Source organism: Sorex fumeus, unplaced genomic scaffold (assembly GCF_029834395.1).
Source record: "Sorex fumeus unplaced genomic scaffold, SorFum_2.1 ptg000043l, whole genome shotgun sequence".
In the NCBI taxonomy this organism is placed as follows: Eukaryota; Metazoa; Chordata; class Mammalia; order Eulipotyphla; family Soricidae; genus Sorex; species Sorex fumeus.
Window position 1 is genome coordinate 557700 of NW_026606100.1, and position 24575 is coordinate 582274.

Consider the following 24575-nt stretch of genomic DNA (forward strand, 5'->3'; position numbering starts at 1 on the left):
AGATTAAACAATGTGCTTATAAAAATCAATGAAAGTAGCAAAATAAATTTAAACTAAATTGATTATGGTTTATCAATTGTGGGAGGTAAGATATGAAATGACTTCTAACATTGTTATATTTGAAAAGAAGATATGTTTAAAATCTATAATCTAAATTAACATTCTACTACACTAGTAAAGAAGAGTAATTCATACCTAAAAAAAGCAGAAAAGAAATAATGAAAATTAGAGAAGAAATTGATGAAATTGAAAACACAAAGAACAGAGAAATCAACAAGAACAAAGCTATTTAAAAAAGATAAATAATATTCATTAATCTCAAGTGAGTCTAACCTAGGAAAAGAAGAGGGAGTATACAATACCCAACGGGGAACTGGAAGAATAACCATATTCTATTTCCTTAGACATGAAAAGACAGAATGCTGTACATAACTCTATGCTCTCAAATTTGATAAACTATATGAAATGGACCGCTCTCTTCAAAGATTCAAATTACCAACATTTACACAAGGGGAAATGACTAAATTTAATAGTCCTTACATATTAAAGAAATATGTGTATATAAACAAAATAAGTGGCATTTTAAAACAAGCATTAAGCTGGAAACACAGAACAAGGATTAAGGCACTTGCCACGCACAGTCAATCCAATTAGATCCTCTTCACCTTACTGTCCCCCAAACATTGCCAGGAGTTTCCTTGAGCATAGAGCCAGAAATAATACCTGAGCACCTCTAGGTGTGGCCCAATTCCCCCTACCATCAAAAAGTCTGGAGGCCCCAGGAAAGAATGCAAACAGATAAAAGACTATCAGTGGAGGTAGGGTAGAGAGAAATGCTTTTCTAAGTAAATTTGAAGCTGAATGAATTCTTGCTATGTAAAAATATTGTCTAGATTATAGACACACTGTCACTGTTACTGTCCTGCCAGTGTTCATCAAATTGCTCAATTGGGCTCAGTAACATTGTGAGACCTGTTGTTACTGTGTTTGGCACATTGAATACATCACTCAGTAGCTTGCCGGGCTCTCTGAGAGGGTAGGACTAATCATAGGTGGAGGGATCGAACTTGGGTCAGCCTGGTCGGCCATGTGCAAAGTAAACATTCTACCCACTGTGCTATAACTCCAGCCCATAGATACACATACACACAAAATATTTTGTAACTTACTAAAGAATGTAGCACTGTCCTGTTGTTCATCAATTTGTCGATTTGCTCAAGCTGGCCCCAGTAACATCTCCATTTTGAGACTTGTTGTTACTGTGTTTGGCATATTGAATAAATCACGGGTAGCTTGCCAGGCTTTACCGTGCGGGCGAGATACTCTCGGTAGCTTGCTGGGCTCTCCGAGAGGGGCGGAGGAATCAAACCAGGCTCAGCTGGGCTGGCTGCATGCAAGGCAAACGCCCTACCGCTGTGCTACCACTCCAGCCCGAATATGTGCATAAAAATGTGTGTGTACAATTCATATGGGAACAATGAATGTAGTATATGTGAGAATGCTTGGCCAGGGATATATAGTTCAGGGGTTAAGATGCTTCCCTTGCACCCGGCCAACTCTGGCTTGGTCCCTAGCATCACACATTATCCCCAAGCACCTCCAGGTGCTATGAGTGCAAGGACTAGGAGTAAGCCGTGAGCACTGCAAGGTGTAGTGTCCAAGGCCCACGGCTGCAAAGGGAGGGAGGGGGAAAGAAAATATACTTTACAAATGTGACATTTTAAAAGAAAAAAAATTCACAAAGCAAAGAATAAAGAGTAGAAACTAATAATAAAATCACGAATATGTAGATCAACATAAAGGAAGAGAAAAAAAGTTAAAGACAAAAGGAAGAATTTAGAATCCCTTATATTTTTCTGGGGGGCTTAGCTGATGCCCTCAAACACTCAATTGTTTGTTTATATAAAGCTTCTTTAAAGGTAGTATGACTGGCCAGGATTGTAGTCTTTGGACATTTTATGTTCTATGATGAATGTATTACCATTCTATCCAAAATTTATGCAGTTCCATTCCTAAAAGGAGATGAGGTTGGCACAATTGTATCCATTGGTTCTGTTACAGTGATGTTTCAGTGTTTAGTCCATCTGCCTAATGTGGTCCTCCCTACTAACATCCTCTATAATGTCATATCTTTCAATTGATTCTGTGTTTTTTCTTTACATTCACACAGATATCAACTTTATACATGTGCACATATTTTGTTGACATCGCCTTTGATATTGTGGGGGAAAAAAGTCATTTTATTCTGAATAAGGAGATACCACAGTACATTCACCGGTCCCTTCAAAAGTAACCAAAGTGATTTCCTTTCAAACGCCCACTTTAGGCTTTGGTTGTTGCTTCATGAGGAAGTTTCTTTCTTGCAAGGATATTCTGGGGTGCGGAAGATGTTCACTATTGTTTGCACTGTCTCATGCCGTGCTCCTAACACATCATTAGTGGCACACTGAAATCAATAGACCAGTCAAATGAAGTAGACCTACGTTGGAAGGAGAACAATTTTGATTTCAGGTCTGCCACATCTACTCAGCAGGAGTCAGAAGGTTAAATGAAAGTAGTGTTGGTGTTGGAAAGCAGTATTGACAGAGTTGATATTCACCTGGCCTGAAACCCCAGGCATTGAAGTGGAAGGGATGATATTTCTCAATAATTTTAAATGTTTTGTCTTTCTGTGTTGCTCCCAGCTGTGTCATATACTTCTTTGGTGGTGGTCTGACTTACAAGCATTTACAAGTAATGAAAGTGAAAGGCTATGACACGTTTTAAAGTGGGTCTGCATGTGATTCTAATGCAAAGAATTCAAAACTAAAAACTGGAAACTGAGACACTGCAGGAGTAGTGTTAGGGGCCCTGCTTGTTAGTCAGGATAGTCATTTTGCCTGAATCTCTGAATCCCTTTGCCAGTTATTAAAGGTGTTAATCATTCAATTGTTGTCTATCTCCATTGCACACAAATATCATCTTTCAAACTTTTTCTTAAATATTGTACCCATATACACATTTTCCCTAAAATAACTATTGAAAATCTTATATAATATTTTTGACTTGCTTTTCACTTTGATGTATTTACCCTTGATTTTAAGAGAGATTAATAACTTCTTTTGATGACTCATTTTTCTGATTTCTGAATAAAGTCAGAGCTTTCACTTCCTTGATTAGATCTGAGATGATAACTTCTACATGCTGCTCTCAAGAGGATGCAGAACATGAGGTCAGTTTATGTTTTGAGTCACAAAGGTTTCACTGGTAAAGCACTGTGAGGGGTTAGCTGATTTTAAAGCATCACCAGGGCTAGTACTGCAGTCTCTGAGTCAAGTGTTTCTTGCGTATTGTGTTGCTTCACTGGACTAGGTGTTTCACATCTTGTTAAATGGCTGTACACTGAAACTCTTACCTATGAATGTTTAATGAACTTAAGGGAATGTCAGGCACAGACAATTCATTTGTTGAACACTGCAATTTGTCAAGAATTTCAAGTAGTTAACCTGAGTTTCAAGATAAAACAAAGACATACATGCCTAATATGGAAGGTAATTCTCCTTTCCAAGGATTGTAGTAAACCTGGACAAAGTGTACACCTTCCATGTAGCAAAAATAAATGTCACAGTGGAAAGGCTGTTGACAGATTCTCATGCTCAAAGTTCAAATTCCTGATGGCCACATATTGCAATTTGGGAGGGTCATTGAAAATATTTTGTTTTGCAAAGGGCGGGTCATATTTAGCAGTGCAGGGGATTTCTACTGGCTGTGTTCTCAGGGATCACTTCTGGTAGTGCTATAGGGAAGGGGTACCATATGCAGAATCAGGGATCAAATCAGAGTCAGATGTATATAAGGCAAAACGCTTAATCCCCGCACAAGCTCTTTGGCCCTACAATTTATGTATGAACTCTGGACCTCCTCACCACTCCTGACCTTGAAGACTGCTTCTCTATTGAGGGTAGATTTTTCTGTGCATTCCTGGATTCCTAGCAACATCGTTAGCTGTGCTCACTAGATACTTACAGCACTTCCCTCCCTAACTATGCACTGTAGCACTGCCCACTGTCATCCCATTGTTCATTTGATTTGCTCGAGCGGGCACCAGTAACGTCTCCATTGTGAGACTTGTTGTTACTGTCTTTGGCATATCGAATATGGCACGGGGAGCTTGCCAGGCCCTGCCATGCAGGTGTGATACTCTCAGTAGTTTGCCAGGCTCTCCGAGAGGGACAGAGGAATCGAACCTAGGTCAGTCACATGCAAGGGAAATGCCCTATCCGCTGTGCTGTCGCTACAGTCCTCCTAACTATAAAACACAAAATGTTTCTAGGTTTCATTTAAAGTTTCCTACAACAAAAAATCACCCCATTAAGGATCACTGAGTTTTATGCTCAAGGATTTGGTTCTCAAACACTCTAGCTGTCTGACAGAAATTATTTTTTTCTTAGTATTTGTGCCTCAGTTCTGGTCTCTGTTTGTTGTGATATAAACTAAATAGCTGATCTTGAGGAATAGATAGAACCCTCCATTTACATTATTTGGTTTATCCTATGTGTGTATCCGGTAAATGGTATGTACTATCACTATCCTTATTATTTATCTTTTTAACTATTACCAATCAATTGTTATTTTCTCATAGTTCTGATCAGAAGAAAAAAATTAATTAAGACTTAGAAAAGAAAAAGTTCTTTCCTCAAGGAGTGGCAATGTACTTTACTTCAACATGCATGTAGAAATTCTTAGTCACACACCCGATTGGTGATTTCCTTGAATCCATTTATGTTACCTGACCTCCAACTGTACAGATGCCCTGCATAATTCTCCTTATGCAGTTTAAGCATGGCATTGAGGAAAATAAATGTTCTTCAAAATTTTAGTGCTATTTTAGTAGATTATTTATATTTATTCTCCACTAGCATTTCTTACATAATGTATGGCATGAAAAATTGCAGTGAAATTGTTATTGAATTCTTATAATAAAATTATGAGCAAGAGATCTGACACATAATTTACCAAAGAGAAAATCTAATGAGAAATTGGTGCCCAGAGGTAATATTCTGTTATCAAATAAATACATGCAAATAAAATACCATTTCTTCCTATTAACTTAACAAAAGAAACATTGAGAAAGGTATAGCAAAGCTATGGAGGATTTATTATTTTTTCTTTTCTTTTCTTTTTTTTTTTTTTGGTGTTTGGGCCACACTTAGAGGTACTTAGGGTTTACTCCTGGCTCTGTGCCCAGAGATCACTCCTTTCAGAGATTAGGGGAATGTATGTAGAGCCAGCGATAGTATTCATGTTCTCTGTGTGCAAGGCAACCACCTCAGCCCCTGTTTTATGTCTCTAGCCCCTGCATGGCTCTAAAACACTAAAACTGAGACCCATCTTTGGGAAAACAATTTGTTCATCCCTGTTTAGTCTTCTTAAAGAGACTCACTCAAGTACTTCCTTGAGTCTATGCTGACAGTGCACAAAAAATAAGAGATACATACATTCATTTTTTTCTTATGCACTTTGCACTTTATGTTCAGAGTCCTTAAATGCTTTCATTATATCTAATTCTGCCTGAATTCCTAATTTATATGAATCTCTTCAGACTGACAATTCCTTGAAAAATGTTAGCTCAATTTACCAACCAAAACTCAGAGACATAATTACTCAGAGAAATAATTATCCAGAATATATATTCTCTTTATCTAAAAGTGAGTTTAATACAATACCCTGTACCACATCTAATTCTTATCTTGAGGGAATAAACTTTCTGATCCCACACTGATATATCTATCCTATCTTTGCATGTTCAACATAGGAAATAATAGGATGGTGTGAACTGGAGAGGAGGAAAGGGAAGAAAAAGGATATAAAATCATATATAACCAAAGGTCTTGCAACAGTGGAACCCTTACTGCTAGTAGTTTCTTTCATGTAGTTTATCTCAAAATTGCAAACAATTGAATGGTGAAAGGAAAACCCAAGCTAAACCCAACCTAAACAATTTGCTTTAGTAGTGAATAGGATGAAAGACTATAATTAAAAAACAAACAAACAAAAAACAATTACCAAACAGAAGAAGAAGGAAATGGGGGAGAGTCACTGTCACTGTCCTCCCGTTTTTCATCGATTTGCTCGAGCGGGCCCAGTAACATTGTGAGACTTGTTACTGTTTTAGGCATATCGAATACGTCATGGGTAGCTTGCCAGGCTTTGCCATGCAGGCGAGATACTCTCGGTAGCTTGCAGGGCTCTCCCAGAGGGGCTGAGGAATCGAACTCGGGTCAGCTGTGTCAGCCACATATAAGGCAAACTCCCTACCAACTGTGCTATTGCTCCAGCCCGGGGGAAGAATAAAGAGGTGGAATAAAAGTGACATAGGGGCAGAGGTAGGAAGTCATGGGGTCTTTGATGGTGTTGGAGAGCAGTAACTAGATATGTCAATACCAAATACTTGACACTATTGTAACCATCTTAAAAAAAAAAACTATACTAAAATAAGTGAAATTAAAAAAAAATGAAAGCTATTTGTTTAAATGTGAACTTTAGGAGGGTTAAGACCAATGTCTTCCAGTCAATGTAGCACTAAAGGATCCAGTGGTTCAGAGAGATAGGACATTGTTAGGGCATTTACCCTGCACATGGACGAGCTGGGTTCCATCCCTGGCACCTCATATGATTCCCTGAACCCCACCAGGAGGGTCCCTGAGCACAGAGCTAAAACTAAGAGAGTAAACCCTGAACACTACCAAGTGTGTCCCCAAACCAAACACACAAACAAAATAATTCGGAGTAGCACAACTTCCAACTAATAGGCACAATGTTTGTTGACAGTTTCAGCTGACAACTCTTACAATTTTTCTGATTCTGTGAAGTCCCTGCTGCACCCCCCCCCAATATCCACAAGATTCTGCCTTTAAAAAAGCCCAGTCCCCTCTGTACAAATTGAAGTTGAGTCCAGTTCATATTGTACTTTCTTCTATAATGAAACAATGTGCTACAGGCTAAAGTCTGCCCTTACCACTTTAGTTTATGGTTTTATTTTTGACAGGTAAATTTCTAAGGAAATAGTCTTTCTTCACTAGGTAGTTTCATGATGATGGGAAAATAGTCACTGAATTCATTAGCAGGCGTATTATATTTCAGGAAAAGAAAATAGTCCCTACACATGTTCATGAATAAAAGTTTAACAAAACTTTTTTGAAAAGAAATTCTGATGTAAGAATTCCATATTAAGCATCTAAACACATCTGTTATGCACAACATAATGGTGAATTTTTTGAGGAATGATTTCTTAGAATCACAAATGATGTATAAATTCCAAGATGTTTACACATTTGGAGGGGTATGCATCTGTCCTGCATGATTGCTTATTGTACTAAAATACTTAGTTTATACTATGAACTTTATGTCTTTGTTTCAAGTCTCAGAATCAGGGTGTGAAATCTTGTGTTGAGGAAAGAATTAACTGCTACCCTGAAGTGAGTAAATCAATGTTTTACTTTCTTCTATTTCATTTTTACCGGATACCGGATACCAGAAGCGATAGCACAGCGGTAGGGCATTTGCCTTGCAAGCAGCCAACATGGCCGACCCGAGTTTGATTCCTCCGCCCCTCTCGGGGAGCCCGGCAAGCTACCGAGAGTATCTCGCCCGCACGGCAGAGCCTGGCAAGCTCCCCGTGACGTATTCGATATGCCAGACACAGTAACAACAAAGTCTCCAATGGAGACGTTACTGGGCCCGCTCGAGCAAATCGATAATCAACGGGAGGGCCTTTACTTTACTTTACTTTTATTTCATTTTTATGTATATATATATATATATATATATATATATCAGATAAATAAAACAACTTTTGAAAAAAATTTGAGGTCAAAAGTGTTTATTTGACTTTGATTTCATGTATCTATTTGAGGTCTAGTGTTAGGAAATACTGAATATAGAACTAACAACTTTGAGTTCCTCAAGTCCCTGATCCTGAAGTGCTCTGAACATAGATCACCTGCATTCTCCCTGTTTGTTCTAGACCCTTGTCTATTTTTCTTTGACTATTCAGTGAACCGTTAATGTTCTCCAAAAGTCTAACTATGTTATGAGGCAGATTCCTGTTGATCTCTTCTTTTCCAATCTCAGATGCAACTTCTCAGTCCACATCATCCTTCTGATTCTAGTCTTTGAATTTCATATTAGGCATAGGAATCCCTATGGTAGGAAACATTGCATCTCTGGTACCCAACACAATTTCTGACAAAACTCCCTATCAACTCTTTTCATGAAGCACTGAAGTGAGCTGAGGAAGGACATTAATGCATATATAACTTACATTTTGCAGCTGGACATGATTCTTCATCAAGTTCTCTGACTTTCCCATTGTATTGGATGCTTTAAGACTGTAACTTTTACCACATTGAGGTTCTTTCAACTGCTCTTGAATTTTCTTAGCTTGTTTCCTGTAGGTTTAAACAAAAAAAGTATAAGTACTTATATAAATTTATTCTATTCTTATTTTTTGAGTTTCACCATTCCCAATGTCTATATTTGTCATTTGCTGGAGCAAAATAAACTCAGTTAACAAAGAACTCTTCCCTCACTTTCTACCAAGAAATAGTTCCAACATAGAAATAGACAGCTATTATGCAGCATCATCCTGGGCTTCACACCCAGTGCCATTCCAAAAGTAGAAAAAATATAATGCATTGCCTTGGCATCTATATATGCAAGAGCTCCATAATCCTGAATGTGCAGCTGCCAAGATCTAGAAAAATTCTGGAGAAGTGACCAGTGAACTTTGAAACATGGGCCTGGCAGTCAGAAATAACCTATTATGTAAAAAGTTACATTTATACTTGTACATGTAGATTGATTGCTGTCTAGCACATATGTTAGAAAAATAGGTACATTTTATCCTTTGTAGTTTAGAAAACACTCATACTGAATACAAAGACTTTTATTCCTGCTTTGCAAATCAGAAAAACACTTAACTTTTAAAAACCTCCTACCAAGTACCAATTATTATTTTAAGAGCTTTACATGTACTGACTCATTTACATTTACAATTCTGTGTGATGAGGTCATGATTTTCTAATCCTTTATGTGAGGAGGTATTTAGCACAGAGAACTTCAAAAATTTGTTCAAAGTCACAAAACTAGTTAAGTGTTGGAACTGAATTTGAATCCAGCTTTATAGTCTGCACTTTCAAAAAACACTCATTTGTCCTTACTTCAAGCTATGTGTCCTTACTCCTGTAGCATTTAGTAGAAAGACTCAATTTTGTTTTATTCCCAGAAAAGTGTTCCTTCCCACAGGTATGGAATGAATTTTGTCTGAGTCATTCAGTTGCTATATAATATGATGTATAACATTGCTGTCTTATAAACTATTCTCTCCGAAGAGCTTTACAACCATCATCTACGGTTGTAAAACAGAAGACTTAGTAAATACCCATATACATACTCATACACAAAAACTTTACCTTCCTCTCCCCTAAACTTTGCCTTTTCCCTCAGGTCGCTGTGAGAATACAGCCTCTAGTGGAGAATTAACATCCCTGTCATGTTTCTATAGACAGGTGCCACTTTACAGAAGAAATGAACTCAATTAGAGAGGATAAGATTTGAATCCCAGACCTGCTATTCACTGGTTACAATTTTATGGCTTCCAAATGATTTGTTCCACAATTTATTTGAGCTTTAGTTTCCTTTCCATAAAGGTGATTTATAAGAGGGCTAGAGTGATAGAGCAAGTAGGGTACTTGCCTTGCATGTGGCTGACCTGGCTTCAAATCTCATATGGCCCCCTGAGTCTGCCAGGGGTGATCCCTGAGTGCAGTGAGAAATAAGCACTGAGGACCACCAGGTTTGGCCCCCAAACAAAACAGAAAAGTGAATTATAAGAGTCCACAGATATTGTGTAAATTAAGGTGAGCGCATATATGATATATTTATTCTCACCTCTCTCTCTTCCTTATGTTAAAACTCAGTACTCTGAGCAGATGCTATGAATGAATTACAATGAGATAAGAGAAAATATAACATTAACTGCCTTTCTCACGAACAAGTCACAGTATTTTCTGTAAAATTTGGAGACTGTGGATCATTAGGATATCTGGATTTTCACCCTTAATGTGAAGTGGTTCTGTTTCTTAAATACTTTTTATCTTTTCAACTATATGTGGGGCTTTTATCTTTAAGACTCTTCATAGCTTTGATTCAGTTGTTGTAATAATCTATTTACTTCCAAACAGGTCATCTGTAACCTGTTTCAAAAACATAAATCTATCATAGCAACATTTTAAGACACACATTATGGCCACAAGGACAAAATTCTATCTGGTTTCACTAAGCAAGGAAAGAACAGGAGGATCCACACAAGTAAATCATATTGAAGCAATAAAAAGTGGCTGGCACAGAGGAAGAGCCCAATTAATACAATGAACAAGTTAAGAATTTGTACAGGAAATGGTAGAACTATTATTTTTAACATAAATAAAAAATAATGCTTGATAAATGTTAGCTTTTGAAAGAAAGGTAAAGGTAAAGGCCCTCCCGTTGTTCATCGATTTGCTCGAGCAGGCCCAGTAACGTCTCCATTGGAGACTTTGTTGTTACTGTGTTTGGCATATCGAATACATCACGGGGAGCTTGCCAGGTTCTGCCGTGCGGGCGAGATACGCTCCGTAGCTTGCCGGGCTCTCCGAGAGGGGCGGAGGAAACTGAACTCCGGTCGGTCATGTTGGCTGTGTGCAAGGCAAACGCCCTACCGCTGTGCTATCGCTCCACATCAAAACTGAGTCTGTTTCCTAAGTCTATTTAATAAGTTAGTACAGTTATTCAGTCTCTAATGGTTTACGATAAATGCCCTTTCCTTTCAGAGTTTGTCTCTTTCTGTACCATTCGTCCACTATCAAAAACAGACACATTTGCTCTTTCCTTCTACACCAGAGGGAGCAGAGGAATTCAACAGTGTCCGTTTGCAATACCATTAGCCTGCTCCAGAGAGAGCAGTTGTTCTGGGGAAGACTATATATGGACATTGCATCCTGCTACCCTACTAGCTTAGTAAGGTCAGAATTAATCTTTTAATATTTATTGAGTGTTAAGTTTCTCTGACCTAATTCAACCACAAGAAAAGAAATATAAACTGTAGAATAGCAGACACCACCAATCTGTTAGTAGACATTATTTGTAATGTTACATGTTTGGCTTGCCCGGGAAGCAGACACTGGAGTTGAAGAAAGAACACAGGTTGTTTTCTTTTGTTTCTTTGTTTTCTATTTGTTCCAGGAATGCAAGAATCCAACTCAGAGACTCATGCTTGCAAAATGTGTCGAAAGGAGTTTTCACTAGTTCCTGGATCAGCACATGTGGAAGTGAAGGGAAGCAGGGTTGGGTAGAGAGAAGTGGAATGTAATGCAATATCAGCAAAGATCCCAGGAAATATTAAGAACTCTGACACTTGAGTCTTGTACCCCAAGCAGGGGTGAAATTAAAGCCTTCTGAGTCACATAAGAATCTTAATCAGTTGTTATTGCAGAGCATGTGATTGAAAAGGGGCATCCTATCACAGCTATATGGTAATAAGTGGGAGACTAACATCTTCACTGCTGAAGAAAATTTTAGGATCATATCTAAGTATCTATTACATGTTCTTAAGATACTCTATATGTTGTCTAAAACCTCTTAAATGAGACAGTCATTTAAGAGCCTACAGTCAGGGAGGTTGCATTCATATTCTTGCTCATAAGTGGTGGCCAGATACTCCTATATTTTTCTGTGCCTCTCTAGTTCAGATAATGATAGTTTTGTAGCCTCTGCCTCCCCAAACAATTGCTTTCTGCTGTATAAATCCACTTTTAGACTTTAAACATGCCTTGCATTCCCAAATTCTATTAAGAACACTTATAAGCCAGTCTCTGATATCTGACCTGTTATGAGCTAAATGTAAGGAGAAAACCCACAAGAATTTATAGTAGCTATGTGTACCTGATTATTTGGTGGACAGTTTTATTAAATATTCATGACAATATTTGGTTTACTGAAAATAAAAAATGTGGGGTTCACACCCAACTGAGCTCAGAGTTTATTTCTGGCTCTATGCTCAGGCATCACTTTTGGCAGTGTTAGGGGACAAAATGTGATGCTTGGAATCAAACCAGAGCTAGCCAAATAGAAGAGTCATTTGTTGGCTATTTGCTATCAAAATAAACTTTGTACTATCTGTTTATCACTCGTGAAATTTTTGTATTGCATCCTTTTTGAATTGTGGGGCATTCAATTTAATCAGTAACAAAATTTTTGGAATTCGAATAGGAACTCCTTATTTCTATCTCATCATGTTTCCTGCTTTTAAACTGTTAGCACCTCTTATAATATTTCTTCTGGTGTCAATAATGGCATACAAGAGTGACAAGAGAATGGAGAAAGGACCAGGATGCCAGAATTTGGGGAATTATGCAAAAATAAAACCTAAATAACCAAGAATATTTGTTTTTGCTCTTTATGGTTGGGAATTATGTATTCCAGTATATAAGATCAGAATTCAAGTGAATTTATTTAGAAATCAATAATCAAAAGATTCCTGAATCTTGGTAGACTTCCAAGATGAAGTTAAAACAAAATTAGAAACTCAGGTAAACAACGTTAGAGTATGTATGAAGTTATCCAAGGTAATGTAGGATCTGCCTATTTTGCTCTCTTTAAGGATTTCGGAGAGAATTAGCATTCCAGGTATGTATACAAAGACACTTGTGCCAAGGTATTTTCAAAAGTTCACATTGCTTTCAGCAATGCAGATTAGGTGCTTTATCTGGAATATGACATTCCTCTCAGGCAAAGACAAATCCAGAGACGACGCTTGAAACCGCTAGAAATAAATACACTCAGTCTCTGAAAAGAAATATTGAGTCCAGTTCAATTTTTTATAACTTTATTATTTCTACATTTACTTATTTATATTTTAATTTAAAAAATGTGTTCCAGCTGGACTGGCAACAAGGCAACAGCATCCTGGTATGTGCTTTCCTCTGGCTTAGTCCTCTGAATAGACCTAACATAGTCTATAATGGACCTTACATTGAAGAACGTTTTCTGTGACACCTGGCTGAGTCCTGGGAGGAGATGCTGCGATCAAAACCTACTTGCTATTCCAGTTAGGGAGGGACTGACAGTTCTAAAGATGAAAGTTTGAGTTACCCAGCTGTTCTCCACTCCTCTGACTTTCACAATTATTTCTCACTTAATTGTGGTACAACTGCAAATTAAGGTCTGGGAATAAGTGATTTACTACTGTATAGTGATTTGCTGATCATTAAGTAGACGATTTCTTTTCTCTACATGGTGCTTATGAGGAGACCCCCCTAATAATTGCTGAATACAATAATCCCTCTCCTGATCCAGCATATGCATTGCAACCGGTTAGACAGCCTCTCCATTCAGTGTACAAAACCATAGGTTTTAACAATAGCAAACCTGCACTGAGTAGTCAGTTTCTTAAATAGTTTTGGGCTCTTTTCAGTATTATTCTATTTAATTCTTTACATAGTCTATCTAGTGAGTTATTTTTAGATGTATATTAGCGAGGCTAAAGTCTAGTTGTAACTTGTCTTATAATGCAAATCAAGGAAGGGGCACTTGAAAAATATGAATCTAGTGTGACTAGTGCACATAAAATCTTGACCACTATGCTAAGTGGCTTTCTTAGAAATAAAAAATGCCATGAAATAATCAGCTTTGATGTACTCTACAGTTTCAACATCTAGAATGAGTCCTCTGTGACATGGCAGGGACTCACGAGGGAATTCAAAGAACCCATCCGCAGTGTCTTACTATTGGTCTGATGAACTAATATTTTAAGATAAAGTTTCATGTGCTTTGGAAATTGCAGTGATAACACAAAATTTCATTGTGTGAGAACTGGGAAACAACACATATAAATCCCTATGTCCCCAGGGAAGAGTAAATACTGAGAAATGAACACCAATTACAGCAACTATCAAAAGCTGCCTAGAATATGTGACAATTAGTGTAATGGGATATCCTGGATGCAGATCTGGAACAAAAAGAGCATATTTGGTAGAACTACTATAATTGGAAAGTATGTAATGTGGTTAGTAACACCGTATTGATACTGTATTAGCACATTATTGATCACAATGTTATTAACCACAGCTCATAAATGTGACAAATGAGACACATTAGTAGAAGATATTAATAATGGGGGAAAATTGATATGAAGCATATGGTTTTTATCTGTATATTTCCTCAGTAATTCTCAAAGTTAAAACCTATTCTAAAACAGATTATTAGAGTTGCTAATAATGGATTCAAACTATAGTTCTCATTTTTTTTCCTACATGTGCTGTTCAAACCCTAGAGAGACTATAGAAGAATCAAAATTATTAGTAAAGGTTTGATGAACCCATTTGCATAAAAATCCCTCAGCTTAGAACAAACACTGAAAACAAACAAACAAAAAGGACTTTCTCTGAGAAGTAACTTCTTAACAGTTGAAAAAAATGACCTTACTTGCTCTTGAAGTAGAAAGCTGCACAGAACATGCCCACGATGATAATTCCAAAGATGATACATGAAATTGACAGCACCTGCCTCTGATAAATCTCTTCACTCTCTGTGAATTTGAAAAAAAGAATTAAAATGAATGTTAGCAGGGCATAGTAGAGACAATCTTCATCCTTGTATTTCTGAGGCAGCAGGAGCCTTTCAAGGCCAACTTTTTTCTTTCTCGTCATAAATACAGAAAGCAAGGAAGTTGATTCAATTTTAATGATAATTCAATTTTTAACAGTTTTATTTTTGTATCTATATGGCTAAACCAGAACTCATACAGAGCTATAACAATTACAAATTGTCTTATCAAAAGAAATTTTATGACTTCAGGATGTACTGGAAACATATATTTTTCAAACCGAATGGAACTCAAAATAATCTACCAAGGGAAAAATAATGTCCACAAAACCATTCCTGTGCAAGTAATGGCTTCCAATATATTTTATATGAAAGTGATGCAACCGTATATTCCATATTGACCCTTAATTTTTAATGTTCTATTAATTTACCTATTATTGACTGATGCGATTAATAAAACTTCAGTTTGTCACATGAATGCTTTGTTCACTCATCCTGTGATTTCCTCGATACAACATATTATATATAATACACAGAGCAAGAATTCAATAATGAGCATTTAGTTTTTCAGCCACTACATTTATATCCCTGCTTATTTCCTACAATATGTCTAATAAAAAAAATTCTTCCATCTCATCAAGAATTTTAGAACATTGACCCTAGAATTTTCTCTCACAATTATCCATATCATTTTTCGTTTTATTATAAAGTACAAAACCTATTATTAATGACCACTGTTACTCACTATGTTGTAAATACCCTCAAGGACTATGTTCCTCTCTCTTTTCCTTTTGTCCATTTGGCAAAGTAACAGTGTATGATTCCAAGTAAGTGGACTTCTTTGCCTATCTAAGTTGACAAGCTTAGACTCAGGAAAATAGATTATACAATTGGGGAGATGGACACTGATAGCCTAATAATAATTTTGACTAAGTGGACATCTAATGATGATTAATAATTTCATCAGTGTGCTACTTCATATTTTTCTAATGATTATACATACATTTTTCTAAAATTTCTAACATGCTTTTTATTCTTTCCTTCCTTACTCTCAGATCTTTAATACATGTTATAAGGAAAAGAAAGCTGGATAGGGCAGGAATGATAGTACAGTAGGTAGGGAACTTGCTTTGCACACACCAACCTGTGTTCCATCCCCAGCATCCCTTATGGTCCCTGAGCTTCCCAGGAATGATCTTGAGCACAGAGCCAGGTGTAAGCCGTAAGTACCTCTGGGTGTCACTCCCAAACCATAAGAGAGAAAGGGAAGAGAGAGAGAGAGAGAGAGAGAGAGAGAGAGAGAGAGAGAGAGAGAGAGAGAGAGAGAGAGAGAGAAGGTGGAAGCCAGGGAAGTAATTACAGAAGTAATACAGAAGTTCATGCAACACAGTTGTCATCCCTCCATTTAATTCTGGAGGCTTTGGAGCTCTGGTGGTCCGGCATTGTAGCATCCAAGCAGCACTAAAAATAATTAAGACCTAGCCCTAATCTCCTGACCTCTCTGTCCTCCTTGTTAAGTATAGCCTGGAGTGTACCTGGGGCTCCCCTGAGCATTGCTTGGGTGACCTCTCTCCCACAAAAGAAAAGGAAGTCAGTACAGAATAAAGTATTTCCATTTATAACACAAAGCATATGAACATATGGACACCCCTTTCCTCTCCAATCTTAACAGGTCTTAACTGGGTATCACATGTCTGAATTTCATGAACTTCCAAGCAGACGCTGATGCATCTAAACACAAAAAATATTTTGAGGACTGTTGAGTAGACCACAAATTGTCAAAATATCTATATCAAGTGAATAAGAATAAGTTAGGGATCCATGTTTGAAATTTCTAGATAAAAATATCTGTTTAAAAGAAATATTTCAAGTGGTTTTCATATAACTGGAGTTTGAGAAGGAGCCATTGGAATTCAATAAAAGATAGAAAATACTTTGATTAGTTTCTCATATACACTAAAGTTAATGATTCATATAGTACAGTTTTTAACTTTTATCTGAACATTTTGTTCTTTGATTTGTACCATCTAAGGATCTTTGAATTAATGGATAGTGAGAGGCACAAATTGTAATTGATGACATCATTACCTTAAACCCAAATTAGAAAAACAATATTAAAATAATATCAATTTTTCTTTCTCATTAATGATCATGATCACGATCATCCTGTTGTTTGTCGATTGCCTCGAGCAGGCACCAGTAACGTCTCCTTCTTCCCAGCCCTGAGATTTTAAAAGAGCCATTTCAACACTCTTTCAGGATTAGGAGAATGAGACCCATCATTGTTACTGGTATTTGGCATATTGCGTATGACACGGGAAGTTTGCCAGACTCTGCCGTGCAGGCAGGATACTTTTGGTAGCCTGCCAGGTTCTCCAAAGGAAAAATAAGATAGTAAGATGTTGCACAGCCGCGAATGTGGCCGTGCGCTTCCGGGAGCTGGGTTTTATAGTCTCTGCGTGTTGGCCATTGATGGGACCAACCTGGCGCTGGTGGCAGCTGGTGGGTGTGACGCCTACCTACTGGAAGATGGGGGGTCTGGGTAGAGAAGGCCCAATCCCAATCCGAATAGGCTTGGAGATCTCAGTCCCAGGACCCGCATGCCTGGGTTCCTCTGCGAGTTCTTTCATGTATGAGGCCCATCCGGACATGTGGAGAGTGGTCCCAGCATGGCCGTGGCTGGCTCCGAAGGTCCTCAGCTGCTGGGGCTTTGCTCGGGGCTGGAGTGGGGGAGAGAAACTCAATCCTCCCCCCTCCAAGGGGCCCCGGTGAGGACACCCAGGCGCGGGGGCAGGAGACTCTGCGCTGTTCTCTGGGAGCTATGTTTTATAGTCTCTGCGTCTTGGCCATTGATGGGACCAACCTGGTGCTGGCGGCAGCTGGTGGGTGTGATGCCTACCTACTGGAAGATAGGGGGTCTGGGTGGAGAAGGCCCAGTCCTAATCCGAGTAGGCTTGGAGACCTCAGGTTGAAAATAATGTTTAGGAATTTAATAATCAAGAGATTTCACATGCATTTTGATGAGCCAAACCCTCTTGTGGGGTTCATAGGTTGCAATAAATACCATCAGTTCTAGGTTCATTCACTTCAGTTCATTCCAAACTAGCGAACAAGCAGGGCAAAATTTACATAGATCAAGTTTTCACCTGCTTCCCCACTTTTCCAACAACATGTCTGAGGAGAGGAAGCACTTCCAGTATTCCAGTACCAGCTATGGTCCAGAACTGAACTAGGGTATAGAGGGAAGGGTCAGGGCATAGGATAATGCACTTTCTCTCTGAGGATGCTCCTTGCCCACTCTTCCACAAGCGTTCAGAGCCCCCATGTTGGGAAAGAGGAGTGCTGGGGAACCTGGGGTGAGGTTGGCTGAGCTTCCTCAGGCCCAGCTAGATTGGGTGCAGCCTCCATGTGATGTCATTGTTCCCAGGCTGTGGGGGTGGAGGTCAGGGCTCCCAGGAGATGTTGGATTTCTCTTAAGATCCATTGTAGCTGGAGAGCTGGTGAGTGGCTAAAACAGTTCTTAAGCCTACCCATAAGCACATAATGTATGGTCACCGATTTCCTATTTCTTGCTGTATCATAGGGCTGAAGCAGTCCTTTTTTCAGTGACCTGTTTTGCTTAATGTTCACACCAAACAGTGCTCAGATGCTTCTCCAGGCAGGGTGATCAGGGGTTGCTTCTGGGATGCTCAGGGTACCGAGTGGTCTAGGGATCAAATCCAGGCCTTCAGTAGGCAAATCTTGTACTTGCGTCCTTGGAGCTGTGCTAGCCCCATGTTTGTGAGAGGGCCCACCTAAGCCCACCTAGCTGGAATGACTACCAACTTCAGCATTTGGGGGACCAATAGGGGAGAGATGGAAATCACTGAATTAACAGACCCAGAAAAGGCATCCAATCCAGAGCCACAAACTCCCTGATTGCCCGGAGTCCTAGCAAACAGGGAATAGGTCAGTTGGAAGTTCAGGTTAGGGGTCTAAAAGGGGCTCAGAGAAGTAGGGTCTCGGTTTCTCTCTGGGGAGAAGTCCCTGGTCACTTGATCGATCAGTATCTGGACTCTATGCTTGGCAGGAAATAAAGCTCTATTGAACTTTCACATTTGTGCTGCGCTTGTTTCTTAGATCACAGACCCTAACAGTTTGAATATCCACTTGATTCTTCTCTTGAAAACCATCATGCAACGAGAACAATTCTTGCTGCCCACAGAGGGGCTGATATTTCAGATTCAGAAACCTGCAAAGCTCCTATCAGTCAGTTTTCTTTCTAATGGTTTCACTCTTCAGCAGAGGTTAGAATGAAAATGTTAGAAACCCATATTGAGAGGGCAGAAATGTAGCCCAGGAGTTAAGGTTAGGAATCTCTGACATGGTTTCTGGGATTGAGAAAGTAGTGGACTGTACTACTTGGCAAGGCAAGAAGGGTCAGGGTATGGAATCCTACACTTTCTCTCTGAGGACGCTCCTTTCCCACTCTTTGTCTTGCCATTCAGAGAGCCATGTTGGGGAAGGGGGAGTGCTGGGGTTCCTGGGGTGGGGATGGGGAGCTTCCCCCAGGCCCAAGTGTTGCATGAGCAGGAGTGGGTGCAACCTCCATTGTGATGTCCCTGTTCTCTGCACAGGGCTGTAGGACATGGAACCAGGAATCCCAGGGGGTTTGGAATTCTCACTGGCCAATGGGGTTGCAGAACCTGGACCACACCCATGAGCCCCCTCTATAAATGCGTGGCCTCAGCCTCTTGATGCACCATCTCTCAGCACCGCCGTCCTTGAGGACAAATCCTCAAGGACAACGGGAGTAAGGAGATGAGGCCCCAACCCCCACCCCCAGTGGTGATCAGTGAGAATAAAGAGATGAAATTACACCTGGCTAAAGCCAGGGAAATGGTAAGAAAAAGGTGCTGGGACCTGGTCCTTGTTTCTATTCTCTGCCACAAGCCATGATCATTTAGCTGTAGCCCCCATTGTTTAAGCGAGCCCCTTCCTCAGAAGCCTGGTTCTAGATCTTAAAATGGAGAAGGTTAGGTGGTTGGATGGAGCCCTATTTGGGTCTACCCCATTTTCATGGGCCTGATTCAAGAGATTTATGGCAAAAAAAAAAAGGCTTGTAATGGGACAGGGTAATCCTGTAGGCAGGGGCATGAGTGGCACTGGCCAACTGCCCTCTTTGGAATGGCCCCTCTGTTCTCACCTGCAACATTCCAAGCCTCACAATAGAGCAGGGTCACCCTTCAGGCAAGGACATGTGTGGTACTAGCCAATGTTCATCTTTGTAATGGCCCCTTTTTTCTCTCCTGAACCATTTTAAGGGAACTGGCCAGCCCTGGACACCTGGTCTCCGTTTGACTCCCTTTTCCCTGGCCCTTGTCCACTCTGCTCCCTTTGCTCCCTTTAGATTAAGGACTGGGGTGAAGTGTGACCTTTACTGCTGCAATGGAGAATACTGCTCCATGGGAAAAGTGGCAGGACAGGTGCCATGCCCTCTGCCAGATCTGCACGAGCTGCTGGCTACACTCCCACTGTGGGGATGTCTCTCTTGTTACCCCCATGGTCCGTTCTTGATTTTTTTCTCTACTGCTAAATTGACTGGGATGTTCTGAATTTTTGTTTCCCTCTTCCCCCTCCATCAGGAAGCAGGAACCAGTAAAGATGGCCCAGAGCCCTACTTGGATGATGGGGGTAGAGGTGGGCCGGAGGCCCTCAGGGAAGGGGCTGGAGAGATGCTAACTGACCTACCCACTTGGGTCTTCCAGAGTGGAGAACACTTGGAAGACCCGGCAAGAGAAAAAGTGGAACCTCTACAGCCAGCTTTTGCAGAAATAGCTGAAAAGGTAGGCTCTGCTCCAGCAGGCGTGCGGCTCCTGCCTGAAAGGGGGAGGTGTTGCTGGGGGTCAGGAAAAGAGAGAGCCAAGGCAGTTCCCACTAGGGAAAGGGGGAAAGGTGATGCGAAGGTCTCTATGTCAATTAGGGCTTGGCCCGGAAATCACACTCAAGGCTGAAGTATGTAGCAATGAGGAGTCCAAACAATGGGGGGGGGGGGGGGGGGGGGCGGGGAAGGGCGCACAAAGCAGGGATTGAGCCCCAGGCTGAAGCCTAAACCTCATCACACACCACCAAGATTCAGGAGCTTAAAGCCAGGGAGGAAGGTTCCTGGGAGGTGGGAGGCAGGCAAGGAGGCAAGGGCCTGAGTGGTGGTCATGGTGGTGTGAGTGGGTGGGGGATGGCATCTCTTAGGTCCTGAGAGTAAGACCATGAGGACCTGTGCGGGGACCAGACTGTCCCAAATGCTGTTTCTTTGGTCCTGGGAGTCTGTGTGTGACAATCACCTGTGCTTAAGACTCAGGCTGCCCCTGCTGCCGGTCCTTACTCTCAGCTTCATGCCCGCAGGTGCAAAAGAAGAACCAGGAGGCCAGGAGTCTCTTTATTCTGCAAGACTCATATATTCGATTGCTGCAGCAGTGCACAGCTAATCTTCATCAACAACTGGCTGCATACCAACAGTTAGCTGCCCAAAAGGAGCGGCAGCTCCTGGAAGAGTTAGAACAACAGCGAATGAAAAGCGATTGTGAAGTAGAAAGACTTCAAGTGAGAGAGGGGCCCGGTACCCGGTACCGTTGAGCAGGAAGACCTGAAGCAGGCTTCCTTGCTCACTCACTCACCACCTTCTTCCCTCCCCTTTAGAAACTTCTGAAAAATATCACAGAAGAGAAACTCCATCTCCGAGCTCAGCTCAAAGTCGTGAGCACCTACGCAAAGAGTAAGTGACAGGGACCCCAGGAGGGAGAAGCTAGCTTTGGGTGAGGTGGGGGCGGGGTGAGGGGAGGGCTGCACAGGGAGGCGGAAACCAGCCAGATCTGCCAGAGGGGGCTCCCCTGGCTTTGGATGTTTGTGACCCTGGGGATCCTCCCACAGGAAATGAAGCTGAGCGGGAGCAAGAGAAAGAGCAAGAGGTGGAAGCAAAGGAGGAGGAGGAGGACAATGAGGAGAAAAAGGAGGAAGAGGAGGAGGAGGAGGAGGGGCAGGAGAATGAGGTCAAGGAGGATGAGGAGGAAAAAAAGGAAGAGGAGGTGAAGGAGGAGGTGGTGAAAGAGGAGGAGGAGGAGGAGGAGGAGGAGGAGGAGGAGGTGAAGGTGGTGAAGCAGGAGCAAGAGATGGTAAAGGAGGAGGAGGTGAAGGAGGAGGAGAAGGAGGAAGTGAAGGAGGCAGAGGAGACGGTGAAGGAGGAAGAAGAGGAGGAGGTGGTGGAGAAGGTGAAAGAGGAGGAGGAGGTGGTGAAAGAGGTGAAGCAGGAGGAGGAGGTAAAGAAAGAGGAGGTGAAGGAGGAAGAGGAGGTGAAGGAGGAGGAGGTGGAGATGAAGGAGGTAAAGGAGTTGGAGGTGAAGGAGGAAGAGGTGGTGAAGAAGGAGGAGGTGAAGGTGAAGGTGGAGGAAGAGAAGGAGGAGGAGGTGAAAGGGGAGGAGGAGGTGAAGCAGGAGGAGGTGGAGGAGGTAAAGGAGGAGGAGGTAAAGAAAGAGGAGGTGAAGGAGGAAGAGGAGGTGAAGGAGGAGGAGGTAGAGAAGGAAGAGGTGGTGAAGGAGGTGAAAGAGGAGGAGGAAGAGGTAAAAGTGGAGGAGGTAAGGGAGGAGGAGGTGATGGAGGAGGTAAAGGAGGAGGGGGTGAAGGAGGAAGGGGAGGTGAAGGTGAAGGAGGTGGAGGAGAAGGAGAAGGACGTGAAAGGGGAGGAGGAGGTGAAGAAAAGGGAGGTGAAGGAGGAGGAAAAGGCAAAAGAGTGCATGGAAGTGCTACAAATACAGACGACATTGACCTTCTGAATCAACCGTTCCCTGTGTTTACCACATCCTCCGTGGGCCTGACTGCTGCCCTCAGCGTTCCCTGGGACAAAACATCCTTAACTCTTGGTTTCCCTCCTTCCAATTTCTCTCAACCCCCAACTTTCCCATGGGACATTCTGGACCAACTCCTCTCAACACCTCCTTGAAAGCCCATGTGTGCTGTGGGGGGCCAGGAAGGAACTGCCCTTCCCAAGGACACCCAACCAATACATCCTATTTGATCTTCCCCCAGCTGCAAGGCTCGTGCATCCTACAAGAGGAACCTGAAGAGCAGATTGAGCATGTCTTCAAGAGGATGGAAGCGAGCAGGCAATCAGCCCAGTCTTCATTGGAGGAGAAGTCAACAGCCCATGAGACCACTGACCATATAGTTATAGAAATGGGTTCCGTGGTCACAGAAAACAACTCAAGCTGGGGACTGAGGTACTACCTCTCATCTCTCCACTTTCTGAATTGGTCACGTGGAAAATCATCCCAGTCCTCATTGGAGGAGAAGGCTACAGTCCACTTGACCACTGGCCACATAGTTATAGAAATGGGTTTCGTGGTCAAAGAAAAAAAAAATCAGGCGGGGGACTGAGGTCCTTGCTCTCATTTCTTCCCTTTACGAATTGGTTACGTGGACCCACCAAGTTAAAAACTGAATAGTCTAATTCTATTCTATTTTCCACCTCCCCAACACCCTCCTTGCCACCCGTAACACTTTTATCAATCTATGTATGATTAAAATAATAAAATATTTCTAAAAGTACCACAAATTTTCTAATCTCTGGAGGAATTAACACATCAAAACCTGCATGCTGTCCTAAAAGGTCACATGATGACACACTTGCGGTTTGGATATGGACAGAATTCTTAACATTTGTTTTTTTCTTTTTGGGTCACACCCGGCGATGCTCAGGGGTCACTCCTGGCTCTGCACTCAGGAATTACTCCTGGCAGTGCTCAGGGGACCATATGGGATGCTGGGAATCGAACTGGGGTGGGCCGTGTGTAGGGCAAATGCCCTAACGGGGCTGTACTATTGCTCCAGCCCCAGAATTCTTAATATTTTTAGGGGTGCATATAAGTGATAGTTCTAATGATTGGTGAAGTGTAATATAAAATCTTACTTAAAAAAGTTACATTCAATAGTCATTTTATAATGAAAATATGTGGTCTATGAAGATAGGTCAAATGGATGGAGGAGATCCTAGTATACAGGTGCCCACACACAATCCTCTGCCTTCCATGGTCACTCAAGCACTGTGAGGAAATAAATTTGGAGTTCCACCACACTACCAGACTTTCTAGTACTACAAAATAAATCTTTAAAAATGGTACCAAAGAAGTATCAGAGAGTTTAAGACACTTTTCATGCATGTGTCCAATCCTGTTTGATCCTCAACATCACATGGTCCCCTGAGCCCTGGCTATAGTGACCCCAAGTACAGTGCTGTGAATAGCTCTCAAGTTCCACCAGGTATGGCCCAAAAATAGGTGACAGGTTTGAATAGAAATTGTACTAAAGGCAGCATATCAACTGCCATTACACACATGAAAAGATGCTCAACACTAATTAGAAGTTAAAAACAAATTGATCTCAAAGAGAGATTTTAAACCCACCCAATTATTTTCATCAAAAAGAAAGAATATGGTGACGATGTGAAGGAACTGAAATATTTATTTAAATTAAAAACATTTTACGGTTCTTAATAAAGTATATAAATTGATATTATTAGTTGCCCAGAAGGTCAATGGGTTAGATATCCAGGACAGCCTAGTCCCAGGAGCAGCTCTCAAGGCCCCTGAACACCTCACAGTGGTGCTGATGGCCCCCCAGCATTCAGTCATTCAATCCTTGAATCCCATTGGCTGAGAATTACTAGTAGTTGCCCTGGGGCCCTGTTAGCAGGCTTTGGAAGAACCCTGACCAAAAAGGAAAATGTCTAGTATTCTTAAAGTCAGCATAAAAGACAGAATCTTTCATTTGAAAGGAAATAAAGGGCGGAGATGTTAGGACCAGTTGGACATTGGTTTGAATTCTATTCTGCCACTCATTTTTGGTTATGAATAAATCAGTCCTTGGTTTCTCCTCTAAAAATGAAGAAAAGATTTTTTCTTCTACAACATTACTGCAACAATCAA

At 41.0% G+C, this 24575-nt stretch overlaps 1 protein-coding gene across 7 annotated transcripts in view; it reads right to left on the reverse strand.

Annotated features, from left to right (window-relative positions):
* The window catches only part of NRG3 (neuregulin 3), a 1132961-nt gene that overhangs the window by 20072 nt on the left and 1088314 nt on the right, over positions 1-24575 (reverse strand). For all 7 annotated transcript variants that reach the window (XM_056120548.1, XM_056120547.1, XM_056120544.1 and 4 more), the window contains exons 5-6: positions 14503-14605; positions 8303-8429 (exon numbers count right to left, since the gene is read on the reverse strand). In XM_056120548.1, coding sequence (XP_055976523.1) covers positions 8303-8429; positions 14503-14605 — 230 coding nt within the window. The remainder of the gene's footprint in view (positions 1-8302; positions 8430-14502; positions 14606-24575) is intronic.